This window comes from Myotis yumanensis, unplaced genomic scaffold, assembly GCF_028538775.1.
Source record: "Myotis yumanensis isolate MYYU_CA2020_CCGP unplaced genomic scaffold, mMyoYum1.0.hap1 SCAF_4, whole genome shotgun sequence".
Classification (NCBI taxonomy): domain Eukaryota; kingdom Metazoa; phylum Chordata; class Mammalia; order Chiroptera; family Vespertilionidae; genus Myotis; species Myotis yumanensis.
In genome coordinates this window covers 41,075,971-41,103,385 of record NW_027223755.1, presented here as the reverse complement: position 1 = coordinate 41,103,385, position 27,415 = coordinate 41,075,971, and the positions used below count along the sequence as shown (strand labels likewise).

General features: G+C 41.2%; 2 protein-coding genes across 7 annotated transcripts in view; one reads left to right on the top strand and one right to left on the bottom strand.

The window, feature by feature from the left end:
* Nucleotides 1-18,666, top strand: part of WDR41 (WD repeat domain 41) — a 75,203-nt gene extending 56,537 nt beyond the window's left edge. Inside the window, exons 13-15 of one of the 3 annotated variants that reach the window (XR_011471185.1) lie at nucleotides 176-1,924; nucleotides 16,791-16,838; nucleotides 17,358-18,666. Coding sequence is in view for 2 of the 3 variants with exons in the window: in XM_070412225.1 (XP_070268326.1) it covers nucleotides 176-328 (153 nt within the window). In the remaining variant the exon portion in view is untranslated. Of the gene's footprint in view, nucleotides 1-175; nucleotides 3,135-16,790; nucleotides 17,323-17,357 lie in introns of those variants that run through there. The other 2 variants (XM_070412225.1, XM_070412224.1) reach the window with 2 other exon arrangements.
* Nucleotides 3,718-27,415, bottom strand: part of PDE8B (phosphodiesterase 8B) — a 193,837-nt gene continuing 170,139 nt past the window's right edge. For all 4 annotated transcript variants that reach the window (XM_070412222.1, XM_070412223.1, XM_070412220.1 and 1 more), the window contains exons 12-22: nucleotides 24,311-24,388; nucleotides 22,131-22,207; nucleotides 20,615-20,779; nucleotides 18,379-18,424; nucleotides 17,826-17,961; nucleotides 16,770-16,968; nucleotides 12,429-12,646; nucleotides 10,303-10,423; nucleotides 8,191-8,358; nucleotides 5,944-6,073; nucleotides 3,718-5,443 (exon numbers count right to left, since the gene is read on the bottom strand). In XM_070412222.1, the coding sequence (XP_070268323.1) occupies nucleotides 5,334-5,443; nucleotides 5,944-6,073; nucleotides 8,191-8,358; nucleotides 10,303-10,423; nucleotides 12,429-12,646; nucleotides 16,770-16,968; nucleotides 17,826-17,961; nucleotides 18,379-18,424; nucleotides 20,615-20,779; nucleotides 22,131-22,207; nucleotides 24,311-24,388 (1,448 nt within the window). In that variant the 3' untranslated portion in view covers nucleotides 3,718-5,333. The remainder of the gene's footprint in view (nucleotides 5,444-5,943; nucleotides 6,074-8,190; nucleotides 8,359-10,302; nucleotides 10,424-12,428; nucleotides 12,647-16,769; nucleotides 16,969-17,825; nucleotides 17,962-18,378; nucleotides 18,425-20,614; nucleotides 20,780-22,130; nucleotides 22,208-24,310; nucleotides 24,389-27,415) is intronic.

Below are 27,415 nucleotides of genomic sequence, written 5' to 3'. Positions count from 1 at the left end.
ACTATTATCAACACTTAAAAAATAAAATTTCTCATGGAAAATGATATGGAGTCTTACATTCAGATCCAAAGATATCTCTAAGGTACACATCTTACAAACACACGTGTTGCTTTAATTTGGCCATGTCTCTTCTCCTTGAAGTTCCTGTACTCAGTAGTTTTAAATTTCTTTACAGATGTTTCTATACTTTGAAGATCATGGACTAGTGACATGCTCTGCTGATCATCTCATTATTTTATGGAAAAATGGAGACCGAGAATCTGGATTGCGCAGTTTAAAATTATTTCAAAAATTAGAGGAGAATGGTGACTTGTATCATGCTGCCTAGTTTAAGGAATTTAGAATACATGTGCATGAACTTGAACATCAAATATAGGGTAATACTCTGAAAACCATTAACATGTACTCACTTAAATGTGTAATGTATTTTTTCTTGTTACTTTATAAAATTCTGATTGTTTGAATTCTTTTTTGGGGGGAGGTCATGCAAACCAGCAACAAGTTGCTTCTTAGGTGTGAGTACATCCACCAAAGAATATACCACAAGTATTTTAGCAGTGAATTTTCAAAAGTTGAAGTTTTCAGATCACAATACAAGTATCTGTTGATACAGAATGAAAGTATACCTTACAATTTAAAAAATTTATGCTTTAGAAAATTTTACCCCAGAAATTATGAGCTTGTGGTAAATGAGCATAGTACTCAGAACCTCTTTCTTTAGTATAATTTTATTACCTCTAATTCAATTCTTATTCATCATTAGATTTTTTTTAAGTTGCATATAGTTTCTTTCATTTAGTCTTTGGATTTTTGAATACCTTTGTTCTCAAATGAATAGCTTATGTATCCTTTTTCATTTCTTTAAAATTTTATTTAAGGAAATAAGTATACATGATAATTATAGAAGGTGTTTTGGGAGGAAAAACCCACTGAGGAAGAGGAAGGATGTAGCATAACTTGAATGTAACTTGAGCTTCCCCGAGAACTTTCTTCCCTGTAGAAAATGGAGAGTGCATAATTGCACATATGCTGCTGAAGTGGTGAGTGCTGTTCTGAGGTTCAAACAGAACAGTAAAGTTGTGGTTTTAATTATAAGCTTTTTATTCTTTGGTTATCATTAGAGCCCATTTGATTAAGAATCCTTGTGATAAATTTAAATATATCCTTTCTCTTATAAATTCCTCTCATCTTTAATAACTAATTATCAAGGTTCTATAGAGCAAATTTGAATCTCTGGTGCCAACTAATTTGTTAAATCATTTTTTATTTTTAGTTCTAGCTACTAAAATTCCTATAAACTCAAATCAGTAGGAATCTTAATGAGGATGTATTTTTCTCCTCAGTGTGAATTGGCCTGAAGAGCTATTGGCTAGATTGGTACTACACTAGCCGCTGCCCTCTTACATGCCAGGGGTGAGAGCTTGGTGAGTAAAGTGTTCCAGTCAGAGACGGCAGTCCAAAGTGCCTGGTTCATCTTACCATTGACTCTGAAATGAAATGCTTGAGACAGGCTTCACTTAGGTAGTTTCTTGCAGTGGTCACTGAGATTTAATCATCTTCATCAGCTTTATATCAGAGCACTCTTTCTCCCTTTTGGTACTAAAGGATAAAAATTAAGAAGTGTTCCACACATTAAAAATGGGTGATTCTAGTAGTGGAGTTATTAAATTTAAACTGTTGATGAAAGAATTCTAGTAAAGTAAGTGCAAGGTGACGGATGTGTCAGAGGACTGATCCTTCTCAAAGAACACTTTCTGCAGACTTATTCATCACACACACTCTTGATGGAATCTTTATAAATTGTTTTTACTAGTTTTTACCTTTGACAGTTGCTTTCACAACTGCCTCCAAAGACCGGAAGAGCTAAGGTTATCTATGCCAGACCAGTGCCATGTTATGAATGAGAAACCTGAGGCCCAGAGAGGTAAGGCCTTGCAATGTGTTAGCTCTGTTCCCTTATCATCGAGCGGCATTAAAGACAAATCAAAGATACTTACATGACTACCATGTGAGGAAAAGCAAATAATGTTCAGTTATTTTTTAATTTATAATGAAAATAGCTTTATAGAGAAATATATTAAAATCTGTTCCCTCCATTACAGAATAGAAGAACGTGAATGTTATCCAACAACTTGTTGTTTGTGGCATATTTGAGGAATTGCAGAAATAGCTTTCTAATCTTTTATCCTGAAGGTGCAGCATGGTTACTATCCCAACACCAGGCGGACATGCATTCTGGTCTGAGTGCATCAGATGGTTGATCAGTTTGATTAAATATCTCAATCATTTTTAGGCTTTAATATTTACTTCATTACTAGCTAGCGGTTTTTCTTTGGAAATTTTACATTAGATCGTGAGTTTGTAAAATTGTTTTCTATGACATATTCTGTGAATTATATGAGAAACTCATCATTTTTAACTGCTTTATTTCCTAATCTGTTCTGGGTTAGTTATTTGTGATAGTATTCTGTTCACATGGAGTGATACAAACCACAGGTGAGTTTTGGGAGCCAATACTACCAGGGCAAATCGATCTATTACATACTCTAGTTAGTTTTTTGCCATAAAAAACTCCTGTGTCTAGAGCAGCGGTTCTCAACCTGTGGGTCGCGACCCCTTTGGGGGTCGAACAACCCTTTCACAGGGGTTGCCTAAATACATCCTGCATATCAGATATTTACATTACGATTCATAACAGTAGCAAAATTACAGTTATGAAGTAGCAACGAAAATAATATTATGGTTGGGGGTCACCACAACATGAACTGTATTAAAGGGTCACGGCATTAGGAAGGTTGAGAACCACTGGTCTAGAGGGAAGCCTCCAACCCACTCACTGGACTGGTTTTTGCTTTCATGAATGCCCTAAATTTAGAAGAATACAATTATGTACATTTTTTTTCCATCTTAGTTTTTAATGCTATTTTAGTTGCAAGTAACACTATGTAGTGTGCCTTATTAACCTCATTCTCTGGCTGTATTCATAGCACAATCAAAAGCCTAAACTTTGGAGTATCCCTTTTATTTCTCTTCAAGTGAGGTTCTGATTGAATGGGTAAGGCTTGTTCTTTGCCCACAAGACCCCTGAAGGCAAGCAAATTTTAAATGGGAAGTAAAGAATGATTTAAATTATAGGGTTGTTTGTTCTGGTGCAAATAATCTAACTTTTCCTTGTGGTTAAGTAGTAGTAATATGACTTCTCTCTGTATTAGATAGGATTGCATTTTCCTAAGTTAATATAGCTCCCCTCAACACAGAATGTTTTAGTAAACAACTCAGGATAGGAGGCAATTATAATAGTTTATATCCATCTGAAAGACCACATCACATTTCTAATAAAATGACTACTTGGAGGAATGCATTATTTAGGTAGAAACTCAGATTACACAATAGTAGATTACATGCACTGATAAAGAGCAGAACTATTTTTGAAGCTTTAGTACCTGGCAGTCTTAAAGAATTTGAGTTAATATGAAATTAATTTGACATTCCACTAAATAAGCTGCAACATTCATATAGAAAATGTGACGCAGCTGATAAATGTTTCTTACTTACCAAATGTAACTGAAAGAGAGATGGTCAGGAAAAGATTGTCCTCGCCTCAAGCAAGCTTCTGAAGCCTAGGCAAAGTATTTAGCTCCTTAAATGGGATTCTGATACCCTGAATTCTGAAAACAAAGTGTATGACTCATGAAATAAAGGACACTAAACCGAAAATTTGAAGTTATGAAAAACTTAGGTCAAAAAGGAGGTACAATAAAAAATAGCTGTTGGAAATGAAAAATGGCTGTAAGAATTTAGTTACAAGTATCTCACAAAAACATTTTCATCATTTACATAATGCAGCATTATAATACAATGCTAGCTGCTGTCCTGACCAAGCAAGTTTTACCTAAAATAATTTAGATATACTTCTTTGCATGGAATTGTCATATATGTTTCCATTTTTGGTATAAAACATTAAAAAAATATTGGCACATTATGTAGTGATAAGACATTTTTTTCCCATGTACTAATTCGAAGTGTTCTGCATTCCAATTTTTGTTTGAAAAAAGTAACTACTGATTCAGTTAATTCAGTCTCTGTTTATACCTCTTAAAAATGCAGCATGGAGTACAAAGAATTTGGAAGAAAAATGAAGATATTTTGTTTACTGAGTTTATAATACATAGAGAAGGGTTGACTGATAAAAGAAAGGAAAAATACTCAAGTCTGACTTCATGTAGATCACAGAAAGTTGTGAAAAGAGCTGTATAAAAATATGCACTTGTGCTTTAGAAGCTTTAGCATACAATTAATAGTATTTACTGTTTCCCCATATATCTATTTTCTAATATATTTACACATCTTGCAATATTTTTACATCATTAAAGGAAAATGGCATGATTGCAAATACAGATAGGTTAAAAATATATGAACCTTGAAACGTCCCAAATCCCCTCCCCAAATATATACGTAGAGATGGTACATGGTACAACATACTTGATTGACTTATATCCAGAAAATTTAGATTTCATAAAAATTTTCAACAGCAAATGTATATAAATTTTTCTTTTTTTAAAAAAGCTTGTCCAAGGGCATTCAGATTTAATGGCTTTTATATTATACTATAGTGCCTTGTGACTGCCTCTGATAACCAGAAATAAGGGGATCTCATAGAGTCCCCCAAAACAAAATGTCACTCCCTTCCCCATCATGGATGGCTTTCTGTTAAGATGAATGCCTTTTATAGGAGAGAGGGATATAGGCAGCTACTACCAGTCTAGAAGGCACTCAACAGGACAAGGCTGGGTTCTAACTTGGGTGTCATAACATCAATCAGAAGAAACAGCCAGTGAAGCTAACTGGTTTATCAATAATTTGGTCCTAGTTTTTCATTTTATATATAGTTTCTTTTCTTAGATAGTATGAATCCTCCAGACCAAAGCTCTTGAGGAAAATAGTGAAGCTAAACAGTGATGGTGATTTTTATGGTAAGATATGAGCTGAACACTATCTAAACTACTTGGTCTCCATCCAGGGAGATGGGCTCAGAGGCACCAAGTCTGTGCTGTGTATGTCCTGCTAGTTACAGTCATTCATCTCCATGGTTGATAAGGGCACACAGGGTGACAGCATGGCAAAGGGTTTTGCCATGTATTTGTTCTGTCACTGCTTGTATAAAGAACATATCTTTGTAAAAATAAAATCTGGGGACTTGATTCAAGGTCAAATATTAAACATTAGCTCCTTAACCTGCACTTGTCATTTTCATTATAAAGGAAAGCCTCTCGTTTACACTGCTGGGATTCACATGCCCTTGACAGAAAGAGGTCCCCTTCTCTGTCTTGGCTTCAGCTGTCAGATGGAAGCCTCAGACTTTTGCACTTCAGGTCATCTAATGTCTTCCAGTGTTTGTAGTTATTGGCCAAATGTTGCATCAGTGCTGGCAGATGTGCAAAGGCTGCAAGGACATAAAAGAATCAAAAGAAGCTTGTTAAGTTAGATCCCAGGGCTCTGTGGTACGAATTTGGGATCAGAATTGCAGGAGAAGTACCCTAGTTTAGATCTTAGGCTGCACGTGAACACATAGCATTAGTTTCTGAAATACAAATAGGTCCTTTTAATTAAAAACTGAAAAGCCATTACTAAAAGAATTGTGATTAAGGGTAGACTTTTAATACATTTTGTATTCTTTCTAAAGTTTTTTCCAATGCTAGAATAAAACTGCTTTAAGCTTTGGAAGAGGTCCTTTGAAGAGGTAAAGACTTATTTATCCATTTATCAAACATTCACTGAATCTTCTGTACACAAGCACCCTACCATACCTGGCCACGGGCAGCTGAGTTAAAAAAAAATATACAAAACATTTCATTTATATCTTTAGGCCCAGTCTATGTTGTTAAAGGTAATTATCATAAAGGATAATATTTTGTGTAGATGACAAAACAAGAACTATCTTACCGTCCCAAGCATCGAACATGTCTGTTATGAAGTAGTCAATGAAGGAAATTTGTGACTTGGGGATGCTACAGGTATTCCGGTCAAACACTGGCATCACCACAGGCAGTCCCTGTCTCTTCTCTTCATCAGTCTGTAAGACAGAACACTCACAGGGCTCTAAGGCACACACGGAACGGTTACAGTGCGACCTAGTGTCTCAGAACAACCCTGTGAAAATAGGTCATCATCCAGTCATATGTATGAAAAAATAGGCTCAACAAGGTTCTGGGGTATATGTAAGTCAATTACCTGATGAGATGCAGTAACTCAATTCAGGTCTTCTGACTTTCAAGTCTCTTATGCTATACCACCACCCCTCCTGAAGCATCGATCATCTCGAGGTTCATACCCCCATTTCTGAGATCTATTTTCACTATTGCAAGACTATTTTCAAAGTAATACTAATAACACGAATAATATGAATTGACATTTACACTGAGAGTACAGAAGCAATGATGGGTAAAACTGCTGATACCTTAGCATAATTGTATCACCAGTCATTGTATTATTCACTGTCACCTGCTTGCAGTTTAAAAAGAAAGCCAGTTTTACTTAACATCCTCACTGAAGCAGTAAGAATTAAGCTTTCTAAATTTGGACCTTTGAATTACATCTTTTTAATACTCTGTGACAAAATACTCATAAGCCCCTGTGCTGCATTCCACATGTTGCTGGTTGTCTTGTGGGAAAGCACGCATGCAGTCCACTGAACCAGCCTTTTTTCCTCAGGGAAAACTATTTTTACTTGAAAGAGTGATTGACAAGCTAGGTTTGTGTACCAGATTTGGATATTGGTCATGCAGTTCGCTCAAGGTATGTGTAAATCTGAGTATTTTGCACATTGGCGTATATGTTTATATGTGTAAGGTCGTAATTCACTGAGCTGAATATTAAGATCCGTATTTCCTGGTGATGTGTTGAGTCCGAGGCCAGCTGATCAGAGGCCTCATTTGTAACTTTTGATTTTTAGGTCACATTGGCTTGTGAACAGTAGTACATTCCTTTTTGGGAAAAGGACACCTAAACAAGGAGCTACATTAAAGAACTTTAAGTGGTTCTTTCCCATTTCCCGTTCACACACTTGAAGAATAACTGGGAGTAGGGTTTCAAGTCCTCTCTGTGGGTCCTGGGAAGCCCATTAACAACCTCTGACTAGCTGTGGACTCAGCTTGCTCATTTCAGGTTAGTTGATCCAGCAGCCTTGAAATATCCACTGCTGTTCAAAGATTATTTGGGTGTGTGTTTTTCCCCTCTTCTTTCTGACAAGCCCAGAACTGCCTGTCCTACTTTTCTTTAATTCAGGGGCTCTCTTCCCAGCCTTGAAGGCTGCAGCTAACTTACTGTGTGCTGGGCTAGTCATTCCCCTTGCTGGCCCTTTGAGATGTCATCAGCTCGTTATTAATAGCTGATGTACCTCAGAGGTACATTGCACCCATGGAGACCCTCCCCCTGCATTACTTGTAGCTACTAGTGCGTTTGTCTTCCTGCCGCACATATACACACATCAGTACTCAGAGCCTCTTCTCTGGAAGGAGGCCTGTATTTCAGATGGCATCTTGCAGTCTACTACTTTCTGGATTTTTCTCTCAATTCTTCTTTGTACTGCCAAAATGAACTAGATATTGCTGCTCTCCTTATGTAAAAATTGTGATTTCCCCCCTCCTTACTAATTTTGCTCATAATGCTTTGTTCTCCCAGAAAGTCCTTTCTTATTTCCACATTTCTAAATCCTTAACAACAAAACAGCTCTAACATCATTTCCACAAAGCCCCTCTTTTATCTAGGAAAAAAAAACTTTCTGAACTCTCTTAACACTTAACATAGACCTCCCTTAGAGATTTTTTTTTTTTGTTTTTTAGCTATTGTGTGGACCTACTTATTTCTACATTATGAGCTACCCATGACTTATGTCTGTTTTCCCCATAATGTACCATGGTGATAATAGCCTAGTGAATGAATGAATGATTTTCCTAGTTTTTTTTTAAAGTTCAGGATCTAACAATTTGAGGGTGAAAAGATACTTCCAAAGGCTAAGTGTATTTCTCTTCCACTAGAGAGACTTTGGTTAGTGACCAGCCATATTAGTCTCTTGGGGGAGCCAGAGGTTCCGTCCAGGGAGGAGTCATGTACTAAGTGACAGAATCCCTGGAGTGCTATGCCACCAGACCATTCCAGGAGAGGAAAAGCTTCCCCACAGCGGCCACGTACCTGTGCGAAGTACTCCTCAGAGATCCTCCCGGCCCATTCGATGCACAGGTCCAGGGGGCGGCACGGGTTGGCCACATCGGCACACTTAATCATCATGCGCTTGATCAGGATTTGGTTCTCAGGAAAGTTCTTCCCAATAGGGTTACATTCACAGTCGCTGCCCTCAACCTGGAAAACATTGCCAGATGAGGGTTGGTTCAAGATGATGATGAATCCACCAGGGCTAACTGACCAGACATTAGATGGCCTCACTAGGGCACACTGAGGCATGACAGTGACTCAGAGAAGGCAGTTTTTCCATCAGTGATTTTATATATAATACTGATATATTCTTGTTAACCCTCAAGCAACATAAAAACTTAGGAGTTTACAAGGTCAATGTTCCTGTCAACACCCACCTAATACCTCACTTCCATCCTCTTCCCAGAGGGACTGCTATACGCAGTTTTGTTGTTTTGTTTTTAGTAATTTGGCTTGTAATCTTAAAGGGGAAGAGCTTTTCTCCCAGTTTTATCAGAAAATGTGTAAAAGCAAAACTTTGTTTTTTAACACATTAAAGATGGGGGAATAACACATACTTGTGACCCTTCAATTATTTCTTCATTTATTTCTAGTTATACCTGCCAGCTCCCTCTCTCCTGTGACCTTCTCTCTCACTCCTACTCACCCACCTCTTCCTACTTTGTTTTTTTCTCTTAGTGGATGTGTCCACGTATGCTTTCCTGGCTGCTCTTCTGACTGGGTAGTACGGAGTGTGAACCATATAAGCTTTGGGGTTTCTAGGAGCAAAAGTTGGGCAGGGTAGGAACAGGTATGTTCAGCACGTTTAAAAAGACTGGTCATACATGTCAGTGGTTATGAACTAAGCAGCCAGGTCCGTGAGTAGGCTTACATGAATGCAACAACACACCTGTTTTATGCAAAGTCTGGAAGATTGATTGCTATTCTCTACCTTCAAAGACACCATTGAATTGATTGTGTGAAAACAGTTAATTAGCTCTCCAGAGCTCTGCCAAGCTGAAAGACAACATGACATTTAAGGGTTTGTTTGTATTGTTTTGAGACTGGGCCCATTTAGTAGGCCATCAATGGGCAGAATTATGTTCTGAAGGTTATTGTTTTGATTACTTACCATTGGGAAGATACCGCTTACAATAGTTACTTCAATAAGTAATAAATCTTACTTGGATAGATGACCTTCCCAACACTAAATTCTATGATTCTCTATAATTTTCTCTCCTAAATCCCCAGATCCTTCCCCCACCCCTGTAAGTCCTCTGTGGAAGGAGAGGCCCTGGCAGTGTGCTGTGGAACCCCTGGGAGATGGGACACAGGTGAGGTGGACACCGTCCCTCCATCCAGGCTGGTTCTGTGATGGGGTCCTACACAGGTAGTCTCCTTACTGATCATCCAGTTACTTTTAAGACGTCCACACTCTATCCACATATGCAACCTCTCCCGCTCAACAGGAGTCAGCAAAAAGCTTTTCTAACTTTATGGGCTATGAACAGCTTCATGGTTTCAGAGGGCAGTTTATCTCATTTTAAACAAGAGATGTGAACTTTCTATCCATGTTCCCCAATCTCAAGTTTATAGGGACTTAAACACAGGTCCAAGGTACATCAGTAAATTTTAGAGGAAAAACAACTTAGGCTTTTGTTTGCAACTAGTCACTCCCAATCAGTACCTATAGTCTTTAGGTACTGATATGCTTTTAATGCAAACCAGCAGGGATACAGATCTTTAAAACACCCGACATTGAGGTCTAACAGCTCAAAGAACAGAATCAGAAAGGGCATGGATCTCTTAAATAGCACCGTTTATGCTGGTGCGCTGCTGGCAGGCTCCTTCCATCCTATTCTTTGGGTCTACCTCCTTTTGTCACCACTGGTTTTATCCAGGGCCTTTCCTTCAAGGAGCTTGGAATTGCTGTGGACACTGCCAATCTATTCTTGACCCCGAGGAAAACAAGTGGCCAGTACTTTCAGCTCTTTCTTACCAACTTCAAGCAAATAACCACCTTGCATCCGAGAGAGAGAAAATGCTTTGAGGCCAGAGTAGGCTCTAATAGAAATATACTCTGATGTATCTTATTACATGAGAAATGCTTACCTCAGCTGCCATTGGCTTGTTGATGCTGTTCACAAATTTGTTCACATGTTCAAAGTGTTTTGTCATCTCTGTTGCTAAAACCATGTCAATAATAGCCTGGCGCAGTGTTCGATAATGGTTCCTAAAATAACCAGAAGACAGAGAGCCCTGTTCACATCATGTCCCGAATTAGAACTATTCTGCTACGGTTTCACCTCACTTCCCACAATCTAGGAGGGAGCTGGGCACAGAGTTAAGAAATGACTGCAAATCACAAAATAGTTCACCTGCTCATCTTCCCATGAAACCAGGACTTGTTGACACTTCCATTTTCCCCAATGATAGTTGACCATCATATGATTTGGGAATATATATATACCTGTCACATGGTAGACACCTATTTTACAAGGTAATTCCTTTGTACCTTCTCTTGGCAACATCAAAACAGTGAGGTCGAGGTGGAAGGAAATGACAAGTTCCTTCCCTACAAGGCTGGTACAGCACCTGATGAGCTGCCCTACGGCATGCAGTGCAGACATCATGATTCTTGGCATAGAGCAGTGGTTCTCAACCTTTTGGCCCTTTAAATACAGTTCCTCATGTTGTGACCCAACCATAAAATTATTTTCGTTGCTACTTCATAACTGTAATGTTGCTACTGTTATGAATCGTAATGTAAATATCTGATATGCAGGATGGTCTTAGGCGACCCTTGTGAAAGGGTCGTTCTACCACCAAAGGGGTCGTGATCCACAGGTTGAGAACCGCTGGCATAGAGAATGGTTAGTGGGCTTTGGTCCAGTCCAAAACGTCCACACTTCAGAAATGTCCCTGGGTTCAAACAGCCCATACATGTTTTATTGGTCTAATAATTGTGTACTGGCTGTACTGCCAATAATGACCTTTCTTGCACTGGTAGCCTAGCTGGTCATGACACATAGGGTTAGGTAGACGGGTTGGGGTTCGAATATTACAGGAGAGCAGGATCTATATTAGCTATTCGCATTGTGGACAGGACCAAGTTTCAAGGACCTTTTGGTGAGGATCACATATCACCGTGAATGTCTTGGACAGGACCAAATGCCCTGCAAGACTGAATTGTTATTTATTTCTGTGATGGCATTTTAAGAAGGTTTTCTCATTAATAAGTAATCCTCTAAATTACAATTAGAAGTTACAATGGATGGAGCAGCAATCCTGTCCCAAATTACTGTCCAGTTCCTTTCATCTCACAGCTGAATAAAATTGGCTATTGGAAAGAATTCTTTCTGTGAAAGTTTTAAAAACAACCCTTGAGACTGATGAGTGGGCTTGAGGCCTAAGTGAGCTCTGTGCTCTCTGTACACTGCCCTCTCCCAGGAGCCTGCTCCCCAGCCTGGCTGGTGTTCTGTGAGAAATAAACAGAGCCTGACTGCAGGGTTGTGGCAGGCAGGAGAAATTGCTCCTATCTGTTCACACTTGGCCAACTCTCCCCAGAAGAGAGGACAACAATTAGGGGGAAACCTGTCCAGTGCTTGGGCTCCAGCAGCCCTGCTGGAACCTGTAGATACTGTCTCCTCATGAGTTAGGATTTTAAGTGGCCAAAAGTTGAGCTGGGGAAAGACAGGGAAGGATACATTTTCCTTGAGTTACACAAAAGACAGATGTCCTCCTGCAAGAGTAAAAATATCTATTATAGTTATTAGTACTGTAGTCAATATTCATAGAGTTGCTCTGTATAAAACATTTTCATGAACTCACTGAAGACCAAATGAGATTTAAAAAGATGAAAGAAGCCTGAAAAGTACAGTTAAGTTTATAAGGAAAGGTTATTATTTTACTGTCCGACACAATGGTACAAAGTATTCTCACTTCCCCTTCTCCTTCCAGTGGTTCTCAACCTTCCTAATGCCATGGCCCTTTAATACAGTTCCTCATGTTGTGACCCAACCATAAAATTATTTTCGTTGCTACTTCATAACTGTAATTTTGCTACTGTTATGAATCGTAATGTAAATATCTGATAAGCTATATGTGTTTTCCGATGGTCGCGACCCACAGGTTGAGAACCGCTGTAAGAGGAAGCTAAATACTTGCAGAAGTTAGGGAAACTGAGTATCCTACTTACACTTCACAAGCCTGAGCATAGGAGCCCAAGTACAACCGACCTGTCAATGTTCTTGAAGATGTTGCATTTGCTGTCCTTGACTGTCAGCTGGAAGGCCAGGGCTGTGTGGTGACTCTCCAAGACGGCCGTGTCATTGTAGAGCACAGCAAGTTCACTGCCTGCGTTGCAGAGGAAAGAGTTGGTTCTTCCTGGGTGGTCCACGTCATGGACTGTGGCAGCAATTAGCGCTGCCACCTCATCCAGCTGGTCCAGACTTCCCTGGGGTGAGGGGAGGCAACGTTGAGCATTACCTACTGGATGTAGGAGACTTTTACTCATCCTTGTCTCTTGGGTGGGGCAGACTTGGGGAGTTGGGATTATAAAAATGTTCTCCCCAGTCCACTAAGCCTTCTCTGACTTCCTCGAAGCTGAGAGGCTGTCTAGCACACATTGCATCACCTTGCTGTGCTGTGAATTATCTGGAGGGATAAAATGGATACCTAATTCTCCCCCCAGCCACCCCACCCCCACCCCCGCCCAGAATCCAGGAAGAAGCCAAACAGGCCTTTTCAATGCCTGCCATGTGGTATTTTCATGATTCTCTCCCAGGAATGGCAGAGCAAAAAGTGGCCTATAACCACAAATATTACTCATTTGCATGCTTCTGAAAAGAGTGAGAGTGTGGCAGTAAATGGCACAGATACAACACAACTCTACACACAAAGGTAAAAGGATTAGAACCAAGCATCAAGAGTGAGCAGAATTTTCCCAGGAAAATGAGGTGAAGGGGGCTCTTGCTATTAAGGACAAGATTCAGCTCTGGGCTAGCAGGTAGTAAAGGCAAAAAGGGTAGCCCTCTTTCTAAAGCTCTCATTATAAAAGAACACAAAGCAGAGATCAAGGGATACAAATGCTTTCTCAGTTCACAGCTTTAGGAAGGAGTTACCAAATGGGCTACTGTTATATAAAACACTGTCCTTTATGAATTCACTCATTTGATAATCACTTATTGGGTGCTGACTGGGTGCCCAGCTGCCATGCAGAGGGCTGGAGCTGCAGTGATGAATTGTACTGGCATCGTCTCTGCACTAATGGAGTTAATTTATTGGGGAGACACAAATTAGTAAAACAAAAATAAAACAAAAAAAATACCCCACACCAATAAAAGTAACCTACTGTGAGATGTGCTAAGAAGGGAGTTAGATGCTTTAAGAGTGTAACCATGAGGCCTGGTCTAGTTTAGGGCAGCGCTGTCCATTCAGCTTTCTGTGGTGATGGGAATGTTTATGTCTGCACTGCCCAGTACAGTAACCCCTATTCACATGTAGCTACTGGACACTTGAAATGTGACAGTGTAACTGAAGAACTGAATTTTTCATTTTATTTAATTTTCAGTTAGATGTAAATAGCCACATGTAGCTAATGGCTACATGTCCAGCAGGTGGGCAGAGATGGCTTCTCTAAGGAAGTGACTTTTATGCTGAAGCCTGAAGGATAAGCAGGAATTACCTAACCAGGGGTCGGCAAACTGCAGCCCCTTGAGTGTGGCTCTTCCACAAAATACCACGTGTGGGCGTGCACGTACAGTGGGATTGAAACTTCGTGGCCACACTCAAGGGGCCAAAGGGCCGCATGTGGCTCACAAGCCGCAGTTTGCTGACCACTGACCTAGGCAGACGTGTAAAGGGAGAGCCTGCCAGGCAGAAACAACAGCCTGCATGATACTCCTGAGGTGAAACAGAGCATCACTGAAGGGAAGTGAATGAGAAGAAAGCGATCCCCAAGATGAGGCTGGAGGGGTGGGCATATTTGCTATTCCCAAGTTGCTCTCATAGGCTGTGGGAGGAAAAACTAATACTAACAGGTAAGGAATAATGGGTCTGAAGCTCAGACCTGAAAGCTTTTTTGAAGCTTTCCCCACCGGAAGGGAGTCATTTCCATTTCCAATCCTGATCTGGAGCTAGTGGGCAATCCTGGCTTGGCCCCAGTCCACACAAGCAGGTTTCCTGAGCAGGGACAGCAGTCCATGCTACTCTGTTCAGCTCTTCTCAGAGAGTGATTCTGTAATGCTCAGAGCAAGCAAACATGGCCCAATTTTGCTGCTGGTCAGGAAAGGCCATGGTCACCTGTAGGTGCAGGCATGATCCAGAGCTGCCCCCACATGGGCTCCACTCTGACTGATTCTACCTGTGCAGTGGGACCCATGGGTCCTCAGCTAGTGCTCCTGGAGTAGGTTCAATCTTGCTTAGAATCTAGGGCTAATTTTAAAATGCTTCAATGAAATAGATTCATGGAACTGGAGTAGACAACACAAAAAGCATCAGATGAGACGTGCCTTTTCTCCCAGCTTATGCTGACCTAGACCTGGTACTTTTACAAAGGTACCAATAGGAGGCCATGCCCTGCAGTATTGGTGGGCACTGTCTAATCATGCAATGTCTGATAAGAAATGGGGGAGACAGGGAAGGCAATCTGGGCCTGCTCACGAGCATGTGGGAGAAGCAAGGTCCTTCCTAGGGTAGGACTGTCTGCGGGAGAAAACTTCCCCACCGAACTCTGGGAGGCACAGACATTTCTGCATATTTTACCCCTTTGACTAGCAGATGATCTGGATCATACTCAGGCAGATTGGCCAGACTAGACTCCCTTCCAGATCGGCCTCTGAACAGCTCCTTATCTGCAGTTATTCATTCACACAGGAGAAGACCAAAAGGGTCATGGTTATCCTGACTCCCACTGCAGTGTTCCAGGGAACTGGTAAGTGGGGAGCAGACAGGGCTCATCACAAACTGAAGGGCATATCTATGGCGGGGCTGAGGATGTGGAGCTATGTCACAGAGACATTAAGAATTTTAGCCTTAATGTATACAGAAATTAGGAGTAACAGATGACATGGGAATTTGGTAAAAACATTTTTTCCTGACTCTTCATCAGTGGCAGCAGGTCTGGTGGAAGAGGCCTCAGGGATAAATCTCACTTGAAGTTCCTCACATGGACTAACCAGTGGGCTGCTGACTCAGCTTCTGCACTCAGGAGCCCCTTCGAGCCCAATTCTCGAAGGTTCCTAAATTCTGATTCTCTGGCATGGGTGACAGAGTGGGAAAATGTCTTTTGAATTGTAAGAGTATTACTAGTCTTAGACTTGTTTCTATTGCTATTTGAGAAATTCAACTAGAGTCTGAATGCATTAGCAGAACTCTCAATGTAAACAAAAATTCTTATTTTAGGGGAGGGAGATAATAAAGTGACTAAGCATTCCCTAATTTATCAAGCATTTCATCTGTATTTTTCTAGAGTGGTTCTGCTTAAGTGAGGTTCATCTTTAACTCAAGACTGCAGTAGCTATAGATCACTTGGTTTTGGAGTTATGCCTTAGCCCTGTCCTCAGCTGGCAGTGGGGACCTCAGCTGTACAATATCCATGCGGTGTAAAACTGAGAATGAGAACCTGGAGTGGGAATCTGGAGGTGTCTCAGCTCCTCAAAGGCGCTATGGAAACACAGGCCCATATCACCTCTGATCACACGTTTAGAGTTTCTAAAGTAGGAGACAAAATCTTCAAAAGCTTCATTCTTGAAACACATTCTTTACGTTCTTGCTGATGAAAGTGAATACCAGCATTTGGCAAAATAGAAAAAAATACCCCGTCTCCATTTTGGTGCCATTCCTGTTCCCTCTACATGTCTCACTACCATGCTTTTCCTTAAGTACCAGGCCTTTAAGCTTATATATATCTATATATAATGTCAGGCATTTGCAGATTGATACGAATTTCAGTCTCTATACAGCACTTCTACCCGGGGTATCTACAGTCTAAGCTTCAGTTTTAGCAAAGGAATTACAAGTTTCATTGTGCCAATGGTGATAGGAAGGGGAGAAGATGGGGATTTCTTGCCAGCTATACATGGGGTGTACATATGGCTACCCTACACATCAGCACCTGTACATGACAGTATTGGTTTCTAAGTAAGACAAGGGGACATGGAACTCTGTCAGAATTACACACAGTTATTAATATAAGATATACATAATCATTCCTACACAACACACACATATGTATGCAAATGTGCTGTGCTGAAAGAACTCATCACTATCTGGATTTTAATTTACCAATGGCCAAATTCTGATCCTAAAACTTAACCACTAGACCTAGTAACCATTTGCTATAATAATTAAATTTTGTCCTCTAAGTAAGTACCACAAAGTAAACACTTGGAGAATGGGTTCATAGATCAGCTAGGCCTTTAGAGGACTCGATAGTGGCATAAATAGTTATTTTAGGCATTTGGGGTAGGGGAGGGCTAGGAGAAAACGCTATGTCTTTATAACACCAAATGACCAATTTTGTAGCAAAAGAAAAAAAAAAATAGGTAGGTAACTAGATCATGATATCAAAGTTCTACCTTCACTCTCTCCTTTCCCAGGAAGAAGGCGGTGGCGTGCAGGACATCCGCGGCATGGGTGGAGTTGTGGTAAGCATTGGAGGAGTGGTAGTTGGCTTCAATCACTTGGAGCCAGGCCCGAAGAGTTGTTTCAGAACAGCGTAAAAATTCACATACTCCAAAACGGGAAAAGACCTTTAAGCCCAAGTAAACCAATGGCCTGGAAAACAGGAAGACAAACCCTGATTCATTGTATTCACTGGTCCAGAAACTGTTTGCGTTGATGATGCTGAGGAATGGAGGCATTTTTCTTTTGATGCTTATTACACATGCATCGGGGCGTAAACACATCTCCTCCTCACTGGCCACTTCTTGCAACTAGGTGCCTCAATAGTGGTCAATCTGAATGACTTGCAGATTATCTCTAAGTCATAAACTCTTCAGTGGATCTGAAAGCCAAGAAAGGCCCCTGGTAGTTCCTCCCCATCTCCACTTCCACATCAGCTCTGTACTTCCTTTGTGTCCCCTGAGGCAGTTACTGAGCCTAAGAACAAGAGGAATGGCTTGTGTGGTCTCAGCGAAGTTCTATCGTATGTTAATTATTTACAGGTGCAAGGCATTCACATCCTACTAGACTAACACCCCTGGAGGAAATATCCCCCTACTACAGAAGAGGACTTTGAGTCATCTAACCCTTGCCCTGCCTATAGGACAAATAAAAAGAAAAGTCTCCAGTACCCTCAAACTCATTTTGTAAGGTGGGGCTTCAAGTCTGGGGCTGAGAATACTTGGAGTTCTTACCTCATTAGCACAAAGGAATGACCTGCGTAGATGTGAAAAGGACTCAGCATTTCCTCATCCTGGGTCATCACCAGGCTGATCCCACACCTCACCCACTAATTTTCTCCATAAAGGAGCTCAGTCAGGGGCCATGGTCTCTGCTCTGCGATACCCCTCCAGCACAGCACGAAAGGAACAGCCTCTCTGCAAGGGCTCATGTCTCGCTCAAAGTTTCCAACGTGGAGTCTTGAGCTTGGCCATCAGTCTTCTCTGCCGGCAGCCAGAGAAGCTACATACCTTTTATGCGTAACAGCTTCCAACTCAAAAATGTTGAACTCCCAACTTTCCTCATTATCAAGTAATTGAGCGATACAAGGGGGGACATCATTGATGGTTATTGGCATTGCAAGATGACTGTGACTCTGGTGCACATCTGAGCAAACAGATGGGGGGGGGGAGGGTTAATTGTGGAATCCTGGGTGCCTTTGAGCATCTGTCATCTTCATCTGCTACTATAAAGAGAAAGTCTTGAACTCTAAGGGTGGGAGGATGTTCACTTCAGGGCTCTTCTCTTACATTACTAAATTCCAAGGCCCCCAAACAGAAAAACAATTCATTTTAACAGTCTGTTTAAACATATAGAAATGTCCAATCCTTATTCTGACAGTGTTCAGATAAGTAATTTTAATTATGAGACCTGGTATCAAATGTAGAACATAGAAATGCTTAAACTGCAATGAGACCAATAGGAAGTAACACCAAGATTCTCCCCTGACCAAATAATCACAACACTGGGACTGCACAGGCTAGAGACAGGTTATAAGTAACAAATGGTTCTATGACAACTTACTCTTAGTGAACACATACTCGTTTCCTGACAACCTTCTCAGGCCATCCTGGAATAAAGCAAGGTGCTATTAGAAGCATGTTGTATATGCCGGCATTATTTTCTCATTTCTTTTATTAGCCAAAGAGATTTGAATAATGAGTAACCCAGTCAATCTGGAACTCCCAAGTTGAAGCTCAAAACTAAATCAGAACAATAGCTACAAGACACAGGATATTCTCCCTTCATGGCTCTTAGCCTCAGGAGGTGGAGAATTGAGAATAAAATGGAAATGACTGCATTCTGTCTCACTCCTGGGCTGTGAGTTGGCTCTATTCTCATGCCATCTTTCTCTTCTGGCATTTTGAAGCCACGTTTGTGAAATCACGGAAGTGAACTTGCTTTGGTTTGGATGCATGTGATTTTGAAGGGACCCTCCTTACTCTCATAGGGACTGTGTTATTTGATTTACTTATTAGGGAGCCAAAGCCATGGGCCACATTTGGGAATTCCTTAATGTAAAGCCTTAAAAAGCTTGAGCTAATTTTTGACTAATATCTGAATTAATTTTTTCCAACTGCATTTTCTATTTAGCAACATGAGCATTGTTGCTAACTTTTAAAAGTTTCTAGATTGAGATCTTTGGAGGGACAGCATAGGGCAGTGATGGCGAACCTTTTGAGCTCGGCATATCAGCATTTTGAAAAACCCTAACTTAACTCTGGTGCCGTGTCACGTATAGAAATTTTTTGATATTTGCAACCATAGTAAAACAAAGACTTATATTTTTGATATTTATTTTATATATTTAAATGCCATTTAACAAAGAAAAATCAGCCCAAAAAATGAGTTCATGTGTCACCTCTGACACGCGTGTCATAGGTTCACCATCACTGGCATAGGGAGTGGGCAGGATTCCAATGTTTGGCCTTTACTAGGCTCCTGGACTTGAACTAGTTCCAGATGTTCTTGCATCTCAGTTTCCTTCCCTTCATCTTCTACCCGAGTACCCAATTTTTTTAGCTCCTTTATATTTGTTTGTATAATTTATAATTGTTTGTCATCCCTAGAAAGTGTGTGCTAAGGTTTAAAATGTCAATGAAGGGCTCCCCTGAAGTCACACCTTGGATCTTTAGGCCAAGAGTTTAATTTTTTACAAATGAATAAAAGAGAAGTTACAATGGCCCCTCCTCTAAGACAAATATCACAGGGGACTCCTCTGTTTCTTCTTTGCCTTTCTTTCTCCTCTTCCCTAATGCTTCATAAAAAGAGGTGGAATCCTGCACTGGTTCCTCACAGCATTACCTGGAGAGGAACCCTAAGATGGTATGGCAGCAGTGGGAATCCTTTGGATTTGAACTGGGGACCACCCTCCTGAAAGACCCTGGCTGCCCTCTCTAACTGAAGTCTGCTCTGCACTGGGATGGGGCAACAAAGGCCAGCCCTGGGGCAGGGAAGTAGTAATTAGGAGATTGCTCAGATTGCAGGCTCATCAGAGATTTTTAGTTGGAACAAGAAGAATGGGTCAGAAAGCTAGTCAATGCTCAGCCTTTAAAAATAAAACTCATAGATGACCCTTGGACTTTGTTTTTCTCCCAAAGGATTCTTCCAGCTCCCACCTCTGATAAGGAGCACAGATGAATAATTTGAATTTTCTTCACTTGCTGATAGATGATGATTATGGCCAAATAGATCACAGCAAAACAGGATGAGTCTTTTGAAATCAGCTACTATGGTGGTGGTGTGCTGGCAGGGGAGGTTCCTCCCCTCCTCACCAAGCCAGAGCAGCTTCCTCTGCTCTATCCGATTACAGAGGGAACTTCTATAGAAGCTTTTATTGAAAGAAATGGTTCTACAGCTAAGACTTTGGAAACTAGTGCTGTAGTCTAAGTACAAACCCTTTCATTTACATAGATAAAGAGCCTGAGATCCAAGGAGACTGGCCATAACCTCAACTGAATACTGTGCCAGGTCAAGGGAAGAAAGACAAGGGCCATGCATATCAACCAACTGCCTAGGATCGCCTTTGTATAACAGGAATGCTGAAGGACTGTCTCCCATGCTATGGTCAGTCAGCTTTGCAAAGCTCCTATGGAAAGATAAATGCAAGATTCCTTAACTAATGCCAACCACAGAAATTTTGATGCAGATGCTCCTGGTTTGTCCATACAACAGGTAAAAGTACTCTGCAAGTATAGGTAACAATACATGCTGCATGTAGTCTGAGCACATTAATCTCTGGTTTATCCTCATCACTCACAGTCATCAGGCCTCCAACGAGATCACTGGTGTGAGGATCTTCGTCTTTGGTGCCCAGCTGAGGGGAGTACAGTTCTGTGGTCCGTAAAATTTCTAAAACTCTGTCCAAGGCTTCTGCTACTGTAACAGGGCTGTTTTCTTGGGCTGCATTAATTATATTTATAACCTAAGGAAGTAAGGAAAGAAAAAATTTGAGGTCATTAGGATTCTACTTCCCATATACCTGGAATCCAAAAGAAATCAGATGATGACACATTGTTTTGAGTGACTGGTGCCTCCACGCCACCACTCCCTTCTTATTGAGGAATGCTGCTCACCCAACCCCTTTTGGCATCTCTCCCACCTCACTGACTACATTTCTGCAGGCTCCTTTGCTGGACATTCTCCTCCAGCTCCCTTACAGGGTGGAGTTCCTTAGGGGTTGATGCTGGGCCTTTCTCTCACTCTACAGGCCTCCAGAGATGAGCTCTCATTTCCATGACTTTGGGACACATCATCCGTATGCCAAGGGCTCTCAAATTTACATCCCAGCTCTGAACTCTTTTTGATCTTTAGACTTGTGTATTCAATTGCATACCTGACATATCCATGGGAGTATCTTACATGTCCAAAACCAAACTCATTCTCCTCTCCCCAAAGCAAGCAAGTAACAAACAAGAAAGAAGAAGAAAGACACGGAGCTTTGCTCCATTCTCTGGCTTCCACACTGCAGTAAAAAACCACTCCTGTCCATCCTGTGCTCAAAGTAAAAGTCTGAGAGGCTCTGGTTTCCACATCATGCCCCTTAACCTCGCCACCCTGACAATATAATTAATCACCAAGTCAAACTGATTCTACCGCTAAATATTCCCTAATCTGTTATAATCCTAGCACAGCTAATACCATCTCTTGCCTGAAATTCTGGAAAAGCCCCCTAACTGGGGGCTTTTCTTCCACGCTTGCCATCTCCAATCCATTCTCTGCGTATCTGATCATGTCACTCCCTGCTTTAAACTCTTCAGTGGTTCCCACTGCACCAAAACAAAACTATAAACTCCTCATGGCCCAACTGGCCAGAATGAACTGAGCCCTGCCAAGCTCCACGTCACCATCTCCTCCCTCCGCTCTCCAGCTCCAGCCACTTGACTTTCCTTCAGGTCCTCAACTGCTCTGGTCCCCCATCTCACCTCAGGCTTCACCCTTTGCTGTGTCTGCTGCCTCGAATCCTCTTCTCCCCTCTCGTCTTCTGTGTCTTTGCATGCCTCAGGTCTCACGTCAAACATCACTTCCTCTACAGACAGACCCTTCCTGATCACCCCTCTCACCACCCAAAATAGGGCCCTAATCTAATTTCCTCTTAAACTGTTTTCCTTTACAGCAATTTTTGTAGTTTATAACTATATTTATTTATTGTGTTTAATATCTATTTTCTCTACTAGACTGTAAACTCTATGATATTGTGGTATGTCATTCATTTTATCTGCAAAACAGCCCAGTGCTGGGTGACCCTGACTGTAGAGGTAGCAGCTGCCACTCACCTTTGTGATGGGGGCCTCGATGGTCATGGAATGGATCCTTGCCATGGATGGATAGCGACGGTTCTGCAGGCTTGGCGCTGGGGAGAAGTCAAGAAAGTTGTGTCTGGTGTTGGTGCTCAGCTTGGCTGAGTGCAGCAAAGAAGCCCATCCTGAACTAGGGGCCTGGCTCTCAAAGGACTACTGTCCCCCATAAAGCAATGAATTCATCCATCTCTTAATCCTGAAAGGGTAAGAGCTTGGCCACTACTAGGAAAGGATGGTCTGGCCTGGAACTTTGGTGGCAGGAAGGCCTATGAGTCCCAGCCCACAAGGGGAATTTTAGAGGAGGTTGATGGGATCTGGACCCCACCCCAAGAGCCGAATGATCCCATAGGACTCACTTCCCCGTAAGTCACCAAAGCCCATCTGGGCAGTTCCATCACTTTCAGTCCTTAGCCACTGGCCATGTAACTGGATAACTGTGCAGTGTGGGAGGGGAGGCATGGCCCAGGTTTGGTGTGTAAATGGAAAGGCAAGTGAGGGGAGAGAGAACGAGCACCTTCAGTCTGAATTAGGCACTCCACATCTCTGAGCCTTTAGGTTCTTAATACCCAGAATCCCTGGTGGTTCTACCTCTAATCTGTAGAAACTTACATTTTAAAATATTTTACTTTTTTGAATAGGTAATTCTTACATGTGGTTCAAAATTCAAAAGGTAGAAGCTTTACTTTAAAAGCACTGTTCTCATTTTCCTACCACTCCTCTGAGAGACAGAATCTGTATGTGATCGCTGGGATCACCTAATCTAGCCAATGCTAACAGAGCAGCCTGCTGCTCAGACCCCTGTGGTCCTCTGCGGCCAGAGCAGCCACATTGCACACTCTGCAACCTCCACTCCCACGCTCTGTAGAGAAGACAATCGCGACTCAAACCCTACTAAATACTGAGCTCATCTAGTTGAAATTCCTTCATTCATTATACTTTCCATCTACAATGTTGTATATCTACACCTCAATCCGTCTGAAAATACTTCAGTCCACCTTCCTTACATTCTTGGCCCCAACCCCTTGCATGCCCTGTGATGTATCTGTCTTTCTCCTTCCCTCAGACTCAGCTTTCCCATTGTGACCTGAAGAACTGAAAGTTCCTCACTGGCCTTTTCATTTACCCCCTTAAGTTACCACCCCACTTCTCTCCCTTCTGTCACTCACCGTCCCCTCCTCATACCTCTAGAATGTGTCCTCCTTTGCTAAATAAACACGAACTGAATGCGAGTTCTCAGCTTGTGAACTCTGATCGCTGCAGCACTCACACGGCTAGCATCTCCTTTCTTCCGCTTTCCTCTGCTCTCGGTTCACGTGACACTGTGTCCATACGGTTCACTCCCAGCTCTCCTGTTCTCTGCACTGGCCCTATTTCTCTTGTCTCCCTCTCACTGAGGGTGTACTTTCAAGCCTTGAACTCAGTTCTTCTGTTTTGTTGTTGTGCACACATACACACACCTTAGAAATGTTCCTCTGCTCATGACTCTTCATCTGTCCCCTCTAGGACTCCCCAATTCAGATCTCTAGCCCTGAGTAGAAGTTTTGCATTTTAGCTTCTTTGGCATTTCCACTAAAATAAAACTTATCTTCTCCTCAACCCCCACCTAGCCATACATGGAGACTTTGTTTCTGTATATATTACTTCTATCTTCTTAGGCACATAGGAATTACATTTCAGAACCATCTTTGACTTTCCCATCCGCCTGCAAATCCAATGAATTAATTAGGCCTGACTGAACTAAAAAAGTATTTTGCTAAATTCTGGGACAGTTTATTAAGGGACAGTAAGGGTGTATAACAGGTACACTGAAAACTGGGTTTGCAGTAGAGTTGGGAAGCCAAGATTCTGGTCCCCTCTCTGCCACTAGCACCCATGTGTGACCCAGCCACAGAAACTGAGCTGCTCTGGTGGTTATGGTCCAGCACACCTTAGGCCATCAAGGATCAAGCGCCGAGTCATTTCAAAGAAAAGATAAAGACTGTAAAAAGAAAAAAATGATTAAAAGGCCTAAAAAATCTACTGCCTATGGGGAAGAAGCCAGTTTTGCTGACTCTCTATTCCTTGGGGTTTGTTTATATGCTGAGGAATTCTTTTATATATTCTTCTGTCACTTTCTATGCTTTAAAAAGGTCAAGAAAATCTGAAAAACTTCTTACCATCACTGCCTCGAGATGATATCGATTTCACATCAACGGACTCTCTCCTCCTGCTCTTGTATCTGAATGAATGAGACTCTAAGGATTTCAGATGAGTAAGGGGAGTGGTTAGTTACCAGCTTATTCACAGGTGAAGTCTGGACACATTTCCCTGTCATTCTCCAAAGAAAATCAAGGTCACTTCTTAAGCACTATAAAATACTTTTAAGAAATAGGAAACCATTTTCTCTTCAAATTTTTACCACACACAGAATTTTCCACCATATTAGTTGTAGAATGATGCCTGTCCTTGTGGCATCACATTACGTCATGGAAATGGGCTCATGATCAATGGTTCTTTTGTCCCACTAATAACTCTTTTTTAAAATAAACATTAAAACTTAGGGGAAGTTTTGGGGAGTTCATTCTGATCTGAAGTACAAATACATTTAACTGGATAGGGAAGGTTCTTACTATATTTGAGGAAATAAATACTAGTGAAATCAACAGAGTTGATTTTTCTTGGGAAACTAATTTAGACCAACTGTAAGCCTTTTTTTCTGAAAAGTTGGGCCTCTGGATCAGTGGTTCTCAACCTTCTGGCCCTTTAAATACAGTTCCTCATGTTGTGACCCAACCATAAAATCATTTTTGTTGCTACTTCGTAACTGTAATGTTGCTACTGTTATGAATCGTAATGTAAATATCTGATATGCAGGATGGTCTTAGGCGACCCCTGTGAAAGGGTCGTTCGACCGCCAAAGGGGTCGCGACCCACAGGTTGAGAACCGCTGCTCTAGATTGTCTTCTATGTTCTTCTAAGGATGTGATTTCACCAAGTGATGCAAACTGCCAATCCCAGGAAGGAAGAGAAGAAAAAGAAGTTTTATAGTTCAACAATTTGCAAAAACTAAACTCTCACTTTTGTCCCCATTTTCTGGGGCGGGGGGGGGGGGGGGGGGGGTGGGAGGAGAGGGGCGGGCAGGGAAAGCACTTAAAATTCTACATAAGTCTTTACAGACTTTGAATTCAACACTCAAAATGTGTTGTTCCATTACTGCAAGGTCTAAGGCAGCAGTGCATGGCAGCAGTGAGGACCGGGGATAAAAACGCCAAGGCTGCAGAGGTGGCTGCAGAAACATGCATGGTCAGGGTGTATGCTTCCGGTGGGGACCACGCATGAGCAAGGAGAGAAACTCAACTCTAACAGACCTCCACTGCGCTGAGACGGGAGGCAGACATGCAGCTTCCAGCATTTCTCGGACCCAATAAATGATATTTCAAGAGAGAAAAAAAGAAATGCTTTTTTTTTTTTTAAAGAACTGTCTAGTGGCACAAAGAGAAAGAGAGAGAGAGAGAGAGAGAGAGAGAGAGAGAGAGAGAGAGAGGTGTAAGAGAGTGTAGTAGTTCAGAGGACCAGCTCCAGAGCCAAATTGGCAAAATTCAAGTCCCCACTATCCAACCAGAAGCTGTGTAACCCTGGGGGTGTTCCTCCCGTGTCCCGATCTGTGTAGTGAGGACAGTTATGGCATCTCGTTCATAGGCTGCTGTAATAAGCTAATCCACGACGGCACTTGGGGCAGTGCCCGCGAAGTGTTAGTTCATGCTGGCTGTTATTCACCTGTCCACTTGCACATACCCCTTCTTAGGCACACACGGGCCATGTTATAACACTGTTCTCATACTGGCTGTTTTCACGTCATAATATGTCTTAGACACTTTCCTAGATCACCTTTTTAACCATTTACTTTAGTGTCCTAAAAAATCTGATTCAACTAAAAATGGTTAAATCAGTAACTAAACCTTAATTATATTTTTACAGCATGTAGTGAAAAGCAGAATATAATAAAATTAATCTGCACACCATAGCCTTAAATGATCTAACATAAAACATTTACTATCCCTTTGCCTATTTCTGTCTTCCAGACTCTGCCTTAATTGTTCTAGCCTTGAATATGAGTTTCGGTATTTCTTTATAAAGACAACTATAGGTGGTGGCATTTTAAATAATACTATTAAAATCATATGGCGTCTTTTGAACCCTCAGAAACTAACTGATCACTTGCAAGACATTCGTTTTTAGCCTATTCAGGGACTTACTAATCATACATTCCTAACATTTGTTTAGCTAATAATAATCAAATTGAACTTAGTGAAGGTTTAAGATTAAATTCAAGATTAAAGAGCATAAGAATTCCTCAAAATAAAAGTAAAGTAGGAGGTTAGTTTCACAGCTATTGGCCCAGGTTGCCTTGTTGAATCCTAAATCATTTATCAGAAATTATTCAAAGATAGATAATGCTTATTCTTCCTAATTTATCTCAGCTAAAATTAAGAGAAATTATAGCAATAGAAATTTGAAGTTTGAGAAATTATCCTTTAGTATTGGCTATTTAAACACAAGAATTTGGTATTCATTCTCTCAACAGATACTTGTGGAATGAATTTCAAAAACAGAAAAAAGAAGAATAATGAACTTTTAGATAGCTGTACTCAATGGCAAAAGTGATACAGTATCATCAGTTTTAAAAATAGCTACCATGTACTGAGCACCTACTGTGCATCGGAGATGGTGCTTTAATATTTTAATATTTACTTTAATATTTATTACTAAATATTTAATATTTATAGACACATCTTATATGGTCTTGCAACAATTCTAAAAGCTACACAGTACAATCCCCATTTTACTGACAAGGAAATTTAAACTTGGAAAGACTGTTTAGGTAGCTCAAGGTCAAAGAGCTAATAAATGGGAGAGCCCATGCTTTTTAAGATGGGATGGTTTAATGTTTTGTGAGTATTTACTGAGTGTCTACTATGTGCAAGGCAATCCTGGGCACTACAAAGGATATGAGAATGCGTGTAACAGATTTTGGCACCCAGAAGCCCTTAAGTGAGTTAAAATAATACTCTTGCTGTAAGTGTTAGAAGGAATAAACTAAAACATCTGAAAGAGAAGAGCTGAGAAAGAGAAGGGAAAGGTAGGGGAGGGGAGAAGGATGCTAAGTAATTAAACACCAGGCACTGATAGATATAATGTACATTTCCCCCTCTAATCCTCATAACAACCAGATGAACACTGTTAATTCACTTTGCAAATAAAGAAACCAAAGTTCAGGAAGA